The 10,267-nt window shown below is 30.1% G+C and overlaps 1 protein-coding gene and 1 long non-coding RNA gene across 6 annotated transcripts in view; one reads left to right on the forward strand and one right to left on the reverse strand.

The window, feature by feature from the left end:
• Window positions 1,728–10,267, forward strand: part of LOC110263105 — a 14,955-nt gene continuing 6,415 nt past the window's right edge. Inside the window, exons 1-2 of the long non-coding RNA XR_002348168.1 lie at window positions 1,728–1,805; window positions 3,702–3,704. This is a non-coding gene — a long non-coding RNA (uncharacterized LOC110263105). The remainder of the gene's footprint in view (window positions 1,806–3,701; window positions 3,705–10,267) is intronic.
• LOC107645463 (guanylate kinase 2) lies at window positions 6,522–10,099 on the reverse strand. 5 transcript variants are annotated; one of them, XM_016349494.2, is made up of 11 exons: window positions 9,769–10,099; window positions 9,194–9,230; window positions 8,923–9,030; window positions 8,761–8,834; window positions 8,560–8,686; window positions 8,064–8,426; window positions 7,692–7,813; window positions 7,464–7,599; window positions 7,323–7,368; window positions 7,131–7,239; window positions 6,522–6,957 (listed from the first exon to the last, which is right to left on the reverse strand). In XM_016349494.2, exons 2-11 carry the CDS (start codon window positions 9,194–9,196, stop codon window positions 6,840–6,842), a joined length of 1,206 nt encoding a protein of 401 aa, XP_016204980.1. In that variant the 5' UTR covers window positions 9,197–9,230; window positions 9,769–10,099; the 3' UTR covers window positions 6,522–6,839. The 5 variants fall into 5 exon arrangements, with proteins under 5 accessions (XP_016204980.1, XP_016204981.1, XP_020959425.1 ...); XM_016349495.2 differs by having other exon boundaries at window positions 7,131–7,236; window positions 9,769–10,098; XM_021103766.1 differs by lacking the exon at window positions 9,769–10,099 and adding an exon at window positions 9,429–9,738.

The raw sequence follows: 10,267 nt of genomic DNA on the forward strand, positions 1-10,267 counted from the left end.
AAATAACATCACAGTTAAATAATAATAATAATAATAATAATAATAATAATAATAATAATAATAATAATAATAATAAGAACTATTATTGTTGTTATTATGCTAAAGATAATGGTTAAAAATCATTATGAAAAAGTGAATTTACTTTTAACTACTTTTTATACTACAATCATGAGAGAAATAAAGGTGATATACTACTAACTATTCCCACACTGTTTAAAAAAAAAACCTTAACAATAAAAAGAATAATAAGAAGTAAAAAGAATGATAGCATCAGCAGCTCCAACACTATAAATAAGAGAAGAGAGAACATTAGGTGGGGTAATTATATTATGTACCTTATTATATATATGACCTCGACCAAAAAGTTATATATATGCTTCTTCTATAGTTAGAGGGGAAAAGCTGGCTCCAGAGTATTCTATACTTCTATATATCTTTCTATCTTATCATCAGGATTTGGTAGAAGAAACTTGCAATAAAATTTATTTATTTTATTATTCCTAGATAGTGTCATAGTGGTAGTAGTTTCATTTTTGTTATTTTATATATTTAGTTTATACTATGATTTTTCAATTTTCAGGGTTATATATTACTATGGCATGAGAGAAGATAGTTGGCTTTGAAAATCTTATTATATATATAGAAGCACATTATTAATTTAATTTGAAATTTAGAATTTAGTTAGTTGTTATTGTTATAGAGAAATGGCATCATCATCATCATCATCATCTTCTTCTTCTTCTACAAGAAACATTGAGCAAGAATCAAGAAGAAGAAGTGGGTGTGTCACACCAAAGGGTAAAAGGTTCAGAATTCCAGAGGTTTTAACAACAAATCCACCACCACCTCCAAAGAAGAAGAGAAGAGTGATGTCACCATCTTGTTCATCAAATTCACCATCATCATCGATAGCATTTTTTCATTCACCAGACATAGAGCTATTCTTCTTCTCAGCACTCAAAAATGTCTCTGTTTAGATTCTTGACTAATTCCAGAGGTGATGATCACTATTATTAATTATTAGAGTGCAAGTTAAAACTAGCTAGCTACTTTGATTTGATTATTAGGAATGGTGATTTTCTTATTCTTAATATATAGTATAGTAGTAGGGAAAATTTTCAAGTGTACCGTCATACCGGTGTGCGTATATATATAATTAAAATTAACGATTAAAAATCACTGATATACCAGTACGACGGTACACTTGAAAATCTTCCTAGTAGTAGTGTTGTTTGGTTTTGGTTTTAATTTGCTGGTTGGAGTAGTAGTGTTGCTATTCAATGTTCACACTTTTGTAAATTATCAAAGTGTTATGTATGTTTATTATTACTAAATTCTAAGTGTGTGAAAATTTTTTAGGGTTAAGTGGTTTTAACTAATTAGTATATATCTTTGATTTGATTTGTATATATATATTTGACTTCATCATCATCAGTGTAATTTCTTGTAAAATAATAAGTTGACTAATATTGTTTTGATAAATATTTTTCAAAAATATTACATTTATCAAATTTCAAAGGTTTATTATTATTATTATTAGCTAATGTTAGCTTTGATATTGTCATCTCCATATGCAACACAAGACACATAGAAATGAAAAAAAAAAAAGGACAACTTTTGAATATGGAAGAAGCGAATGCTTTTGAATTTTTTTTTTTGTTATACTTTTTTTTAATTGAGAAAGATAAATAAGTCCTTAATTTTATAATTTAAAGACACTAAGTTTCTAACTAATTAGAAATACAAAAATATCTCTCATTTTGTAAGACATCTAAGTTCCTCCGTCCAAAATATACAAGGACTATGTCATTCGAAAGGTCTTAGATATCTCACATTTTAAAAAGTAAGAAATGTTTTTGTATTTTTAATTAATCAGTGACTTATTTATCTTCAAGATAAAAAGTAGAGATTTATTTGTTGTTTTCTCATTTCTTATTTAACAAGTGATCAAATGCACTCCACAGTCCACACACATAACACAATGCTAGAGATGTATATTGCTTTAGTTTATCTAAATTTTTTCTGCAAAGTTTTCTTTATTATTATGCATGTACTGTGTACTATGGTAAGTGTCCAGTCAACTTTATAGGGTTAAAGTTGCATGTATGACACAAAAAGCATAATCAAGAGAAGAATTAAAACTTGGGCTATCATTATCATTTGCCACCCTTATATATACCTTTGACAGTACCTCAAAAAGAATAGACAAAAAGAAAAATAATAACAAATGGAAATGAAAAAGGCAAGGCATTTGCAGCTTCAAGATGAGAATCCAAAGATAGAGGGATAGAATAATAACAAATAAAGTGATATGCATGCATGGTATGGTACATAAAAATAATCATTCTAGTTTGTTTTGGGTTTATTGTATGATTGAAAATATGGTGTGTCATACCAATGGAAACACACCAAGGGGAAGATATATATTAGGAGAATCCAATGAAGAAGATATTTTAGCTTGTTTTGGGATTATAATTTTTTTATTTATTTTATGCTATTTTTTATTAATAAAAATAAAAAATTTAAGTTTATCTGAACAAATATATAAATTGTTATATCTTTAAACTAGAATATCTTATTAATATACCCAATGAAAATTTTACCTAAATTATTGGATCAAGTGCTTGATTATAGACCAAAAGATATAGTCTTCCCTATTATTGCCAACATAAAATTTAATATAAGAGAATAAAATAAAATAAAATATATCTCATTCTATATCTAAGAATTAATAAGTATATGTAATGTACATTATTATAGATTATTATTTGGGTTTGCCTTGGATCAATTAGGTTAGTTTGGTTAAACTTCTTAAATAAGTTTTTTTGAAAAAAGAATTTAAAATATAAGAATTTTTATTAATAATAATTTTTAAATAAGTTATTTTGTGTTTAGAAAATTATTATAAAAGTCATTGTTTTAAAGTTATGCATTAAATATGAGTGATAAAATAGCTTTTGAAAATAAAAAAAGTCACATTTTTTAACTTTTTTAAGAGTTCTTAAATAATTTTTTTAAAAGTTAAAAATTTATCTAAAAAATTATACCAAACATTATTAATATAATTTTTTATAAGTCAAAAACTAAAAAAAAATAACTTTTGGAGCTTTCCAAACGTACCTTGATGTATTGAGAATTGACCATTAACTACATCTGATGAGTTGACATTTTAATTATTTGTTTATGGCATGAAGTTGTTGACTAAATGGATGAATTAATTTCTAGATTTAAGAATGTGTACAAGGAAGGGGAACATATCAGCACAGCAGTAAAATCTCGTGAACAACACAAGTTTCCAACGTAAACAAACTCGGTTCCTAGATTTGCTGTCGCCACAGAAATTCACAGCTTTTTCCTGTCCCATTTATTGTTTTTGTCAGATAGAATAGGCCAAGAGCCAATAGCCAATGGCCAACAAAATCAAAGATTTTTGTTGATTTTTTTTGGTCAAGTAAGATTTTTATTGATTAAAATGGGCCTCCAAAATAATTGGGCCACTTCCAATCTTTGTTAATTTTCTATATAACGTTCTGGGCCATAATGGACCCTCATACAACGTCTCTTTTAGTTTTTAGCTAAATTGTTTTAAGTTCTGATTCAAAAAGGGTTTGTAATCCTCCAAATAAATTTTTTATTTAAATAGTTACCAAAAAAAAAAAAAAATTTTTTAATTGAGTGATCTGTTTACTCGCTTATTTAAGTAGGTGTCGGAAATTTGAATTCTGTCTTATATATATAGTAATTCATTGACCAACGACAAATTCTTAAATGAAGCTCAGATCTACATTAATTATTAGCTTGCAAAACTGAAAAATACCGTAAAAAATAAAATTACTTAAAAACTTTGCTGTTGACTTTTTAATCATATCATTATGTTTGACTATCTTTTTGGTTGGTTTTATACAGGGAAGTGGTATATAATCAGGAAAATATAACTAGAATTCTCTTTAGAAATCATAGAGGAATGATATAGAAGAAATGTAACCACACATTTTAATCTAGAAATTAACAGCAATGTCATTTCATTTCAATAAAAGTCTGAAGAAAAAAAGGGATTGGCTTTGTAGTTTATATTCCTTGTGTTGACTGCAGTATGTCGGCCTGTAGGGTCAATTAATAAGATTTCAAATGAAATGACGTGCCATATAATAATTCTGTAAACAATAATGTATATAAAATTTGATTATTAAACTAGTTATTCATATAAGATATATATTAAAAATAAATTAAATAATATATATTTATACATAAATAAATAATAATTAATTTTTTTATTTTTACATAATAATTTTAAAATTTTATTATTAATTAAATAAATCTTAACTTTTTTTTGTTATATTTAATATTAATAGTTCACATTTAAAAAAATAACTTACTAATAATTGAATTATCCATTTTTTTTATAAGATTATAAAAGAAAATAAAGTATAAAACTTACTCATTTACTTGTTATGTTTAATAACAAATAATTTTTAATGAGGGTTTCGTTCTTTTTTTTTTTCCAAAATGAATTGTATTTACCATTAAAAATAGACACGCAGAAAAATAAATGTAAACGTAAAGAATGTGATTAGATATAGGCGGCTTAGTTTGGTAAAGCTTTTACTCTTTAAAAGTAGTTTATAAAATCTAACTTTTAAAATATGATTTTATAAAAGTTGTAGTATTTATATTTGGTAAATCAAATTAAAAATAGCTTTTAATAAATACAAGCAACAATAATTATATTTGGTAAAATAACTTTTAAAATTTAAAAATACTATAATAGACATAAATACAAACATTAAATTTGAAAATTAGTTAACATATGAGGTTATATTAGATTTTTAAATTTTAAAAAGCACAAGCCAACTTTAAAAAGCTCTTTGTTAGGTGCTTTCAAAAGCACTCCTAACTTTTAAAAGCTGCAAGTACAAGCAATTGGACTTTTTAATTTACCAAACGCAAAATTTAAAAACACAAGCACCTCTCCAAAAGGCTTTACCAAACCAAGCTTTTTGGAGAGGTGCTTGTGCTTTTTAAAAGCTCAAACTCTTCATTTTGTGTTTGGTAAATAAATAAAAAATCATGTGCTTCTACTTGCAGCTTTTAAAAGATCGAGGTACTTTTGAAAGTACACAGAGCTTTTTAAAATTAGTTTGTACTTTTTAAAATTTAAAAATATAATATAACCTCATATGTTAACTAATTTTTAAATTTAATGCTTGCATTTATGTCTATTATAGTATTTTTAAATTTTAAAAATTATTTTACCAAATATAATTATTGTTACTTATGATTATTAAAAATAATTTTTAATTTAATTTATCAAATATAATATAATTACTAAAACAAAAATGTATTTTATTATAAAAAATTCAAATTATATATTATATATAAAATTAAATATATTTAGGGATACCAAATAATTGTTCTACAGAAGGTAAAGGAAGCTTCCTCCACCCATTTCCTCATTCATTGCCACTTCTACACGTTGATTGAAAGCTACAAGAAAATATATAAGTTGGCATAATATGTGGAGAAAAAGTGGCCTTCCACTTGCACTTGAACATACCAACCAATTTTTACAAGATTTAGTAAAAATAAATTTTATATATATATACATGGATCCAAAAGTTTTTTAAAAAAAAATATTAATAAAGTCTTTTAAAATAATAAACATTAATCAATTAGTTTAAATTAAGACTCTTTATCTTAATATGCTATCTTTTTTTAAAGACTAGTCTATCCGAAATATAAATACTCAAAAATTTATTTGTTACTTTACTCCCCTGCTTATTTGACCAATTGAACTCTCTAGAACTACAAAGATTTTGAAAATGGAATGGAAACTAACAGAGGAACTTACCAAAAGAGTAAATAGAGCTATGGAAGATGGGATTGGTGGGTGGTATGGCAAAATGTAAGTGGAAGGACCAAATGGCCCCTTCTTGATGTTGACAACACTGCCCTTTCAGTTTCACCCTCTCATAACTGCTTTAACGGACATACCCACTTGTTCCATTATTTTCTTTCAAAATAAATGACTATTTGTAGCCGTAAAAGATGAAAACGCTGATATATATACTCACACTAAACCGAAACTAAATTTGTACCCCGCAAAATGTCTTCCTTGTGACAAAAGTATCCTGTCTTTGGAAGGTTGGAGTGCCACGTAGAGTACTTTTGTCATACAAATTTAGTTTCGATCTAGTATAAATACATATGTTAGTATTTTCATCTTTTATGGATACAAATGATCATTTATTCTTTTCTTTCAATACCCCCACAAGGAAATAACAAAAATAGAAAAATGCTAGTTTTATCATCTATTCATGTTTTTAATCAACATTTTCGACCAACATTCATGTACAATATTGAGAAACTTTAACGAAGTTTGATAAATGTGTTGTTCTAATAACATTTTTTCTAAAAAAAATCTAAACAAGATAGACAACAAATAAGGCATAAAACATGTAAACAACAAAGTTTGTGTTAAACGTGTGACTTGAAATTCAATGTCGTGTCAAACACCAACTGCCTAAAAGCAAACAAAAGATTTCATTCATTGTTTCATAATTTGTCTTGCTAACTCATGAAATGAATCAAATTTCATATATTGTTCATTTGGAGAGGCAAAAATCACAAGCCATCTCATTTGGCTGTGGAGGGAATAATCATTGTGCGATTGCCAACACTTCTCAAATCAATTCAATAGCCAGAACAATCAAAGGACGACAAAAAGAAAAGAAATATTTTTGTTTGAGACGTGAATCTAATGCCTAATCACATGTTCAATCTTCCTCAAGTTATATATGAATGGAGAAAACCAAGTTAGTTTGGCCAAGTTTCATTGAATGTTAGCTAAGCCTTTCCATCCCAATCAAACCATCCGAAAACGAGCCGATAGCCTGAAAATCCAATCCTCTTGTCCGTCCGGGTGCGCCTCCTTTGAGCGCGGAGACATCCAACATGATTCTGCTATGCCAAGTGCGAAGTTAGTAATGAAGCCATTGCCTCAATATCTTTGTAACTTAGAATTTTGTTAGATTCGTAACACAGTGAATCTTAACATAATTTATATTGAATAGTTGATGTACTAAATTTCCAGAGTAATAGATACTTTAGCATGGAGAGTTTCGAGGGCTTACAAATTCTTTGATTCCTTCTCCAGTCCAGAAGAGATGCAGTTTATGATAATCTTGTCATCGATTTTTGACACCGAATGATCCAATGGTAGATTTAACTCTCTAAGTGCTGCTGGAATGAAAGATTCAACAAATCAACTTGGGTACATGCAGTTAAGACTGAGCATCACATTTATTTACTGAATGGATGCTTACCTGATTTAGGTGTAGCAGCAACACAACCACCGAGTCCCAATAATTTCTGTACCAATGGATACATTATATCAGGCTACGTGCCTACGTCCATGGTTAGAAGTTCACGAAATCAAGAAGTTTGTGTGTGAGCAGTGAAGTTACCTTGAGTTTCTCGTAACACTCCTCAAGGTTATCATTGTATAAGATGAAATCAAATATGTTTGATGATTTCCCTTGCTCGATCTCAGCTGCAGCATTTCGGAGTCGCTTCAAGATTTGTTCTTCTGTCTCTGTCCCTCTGGTTTCAAAGCAATTGAGGTTCAATTATGAATTTTGGGAGGTTTGAGGACTTTAAAAGGAGGGCATGCTAAGTAGCTTATTATTATTCACCTGTCACGAAGGCGCTTCTCCAGCTCTTCCATTGATGGGGGACAAACAAATATGAATACGGCTTCAAGAGAACTAGACCTCACGGATCTGGCGCCTTGAACATCAATATCAAGAATACATCTCTGAATTAAAGAGAGAGAAAAAGACACTAATGAGAAATCTCAAAAAAAGATATTCAAAGAAATGCAATCTTAGGAGGATGAAGTACTATCATGTCAAGCCTTAAATAGAATGTAATTTCATTACTATCATAATACAAGACAAAGGATTGATTTTAAGTATGCCAAGGTATTATAATTATAAACTAGAATGTACTATTTGATAGAAACTATGCTTCTTTTCCCTAATAATAATAATTCAGAAGGAACTTACTTTCCCAGCATCTGCTACTACTTCAACAGCCTCAACACTGGTCCCATACAAATTACCATGGACAGAAGCAAACTCAAGAAATTTTCCATCTTTAATCTCTTTCTCCATTACACTCTTCTCAGTAAAATGGTAATGGACTCCATCTTTCTCCATGCCCCTTGGTGCACGAGTGGTGTGGCTCACCGAAAAACCAAACATGGATGGGAATTCCTTCATCAGCATTGATATCAGTGTTCCTTTGCCTACCCCAGAAGGTCCACTGATAACAACCGGCTTCTCGGCATTACCTGTCACTCCCTTACTCCACGCAACAACCTCAGTCCCCAGTTGTTTTTGCTGCTGCCTAACATATTGAGTGTCCACCTACCAATAATGTGAAAACGGAAAATTCAACATCCATTATGAGACTACAGAAATCTAGCAATGTTTCAGACTTTCCATACACTAGTAATAGTTTGATATCAAGTTAAGGATTTCGGTTTGCAAAAACACCAACCTCCAAAAACCATATTTGATCATCTGACTTGGCACCCTTCTTAAGAATTAGTATTCGGTCGTTCAAAAACACCGCGGAGTGGCCTTTGCTCGACAGAGGTTTGGTGCCATGCACGGTGGGATGAATCCTGCAATTTAAAATGGATATTCAGCACCAAAAGCTTGAGAGGAGCAGCTATGAAGCCAAGAAACTTAAACTGACCATTCTCCAAGACTACGGTCAAAAATTTGAACTTCAATGGACAAAGTTCCATCATCAGCGCCACCAATGACATACTGTCAAACAAATGGAGGCTCATTTTTTCGTTGTACGCAGAAGATTGTCTAGCTACTTTATAACATGGCATGGTATATAGTCTCTTACCATTTTATTTCCAATTGTAGTTGCAGTTTTGCAAGTTCCATTTTTCAATTCAAATCCATTAAGAGGCTCATTCTGAAGGTCATCAACAAGGAATGCTGGTGCTTCTCCCTAGTGATCAAAACAATTTAAGAGAGATTTAGATTCAAAGCAAAACCACTCTGATCCACATTTGAACATCATGTTATTACTGCATTATCCTTGAAATTTGAAACCATTTCTAACCCTTCCAATCCTCAATCAAACATCAGAGCAAAAGTATGGGGAAGCTTACCATGGAGTTATAAGACTGCAAAATCCTGGATTAAACCCTGAACAAAAAGTAAATGCAAAAACATAGATCAATATCACAACCTAACCAAGAGATCTATCAATAAATGCAAAGATGCAAACTTTCATAACAGAGAGAGAGAGGAGCAAAATCCATTACATGAAACATCAAAATGATAGCCAGAAGATCCCAATGAGATTTATGGAAAACAGAATTCAGAGATGCAACAATAACTCACCAAGCTTGGTTTTTTATTCAATAAATCCATCAGCCTGATCCTTAAACATAAGAATTTGGAAAAAAAAGTAATTTATTTTTCATATTAAAAAAAAAAACAATTCAGACCTCCGAACCTGAAATTCTAAACAAAAACAAAACCCAACATGGGGGTTTTCATTTTTCCTCTGTTCTCTCTCTCAAAGCGAGGTATATAGAAAAAAGGTAAATGAAGGCCAAAACCACACGCAACCAGAACAAGTGGATCAAACAGAAGAAAACCCAGATCGCAATGGCAGGAAAAACGAAACCTTTAAAGAGATTCCAGCACCAATGTTGATATTTTATGTGAGCATCATTACCTTAGCAACAGAAACCAAACAACAAGCAGCTTGTAGGCGTGTTGAACAACCAACCAAACCTTAAAAAGAAGTTAGCTTTATTGTGTTGGGGGTGTGTGTGTGTGTGTTGGGGGTCAGAGTAGTTGTTGTTGTAATGAAATCAAAACAAGGTTGGAAAAAGAATGGAAGGAATAAGAATGAGAGGAGAGGGATGAAGGGTTGTTCATATTTGTAGGGCGAGAGAGAGAGAGAGAGAGAAAGAAAGGGGGCGGCTTTAGTTTTTCTTCGTGGGAGAGAGGGGAGAAGGGACCCTTTTGGTTTGGCTTTCGCCTTTGCTTTGACCCTTGGCTTTGCTTTCGTTTTCTTGTGCGGTGCTTATGAACCTTCTTCCTTTTTGTTTCTTTATTCATTTTGGAAATTTCTCATTTTTTTTCTCATCTTTCCATTTTTTAATAAAAAGAGAAAATATTTTTCGAGATTTTCTTTGATTCACTTGAGCTGCCTCTCAAAATGGAGAGTG

This window comes from Arachis ipaensis, chromosome B06 (assembly GCF_000816755.2).
Source record: "Arachis ipaensis cultivar K30076 chromosome B06, Araip1.1, whole genome shotgun sequence".
Lineage (NCBI taxonomy): Eukaryota > Viridiplantae > Streptophyta > Magnoliopsida > Fabales > Fabaceae > Arachis > Arachis ipaensis.

What these genes read in the sequence shown, in the direction of transcription:
- LOC107645463 (XM_016349494.2), bottom strand. An exon ending in AGTGTTACGAGAAACTCAAG is followed by an intron (nt 7,369 to 7,463) that starts GTAACTTCACTG and finishes CCATTGGTACAG; the next exon opens with AAATTATTGGGACTCGGTGG. An exon ending in TGCTGCTACACCTAAATCAG is followed by an intron (nt 7,240 to 7,322) that starts GTAAGCATCCAT and finishes CTTTCATTCCAG; the next exon opens with CAGCACTTAGAGAGTTAAAT.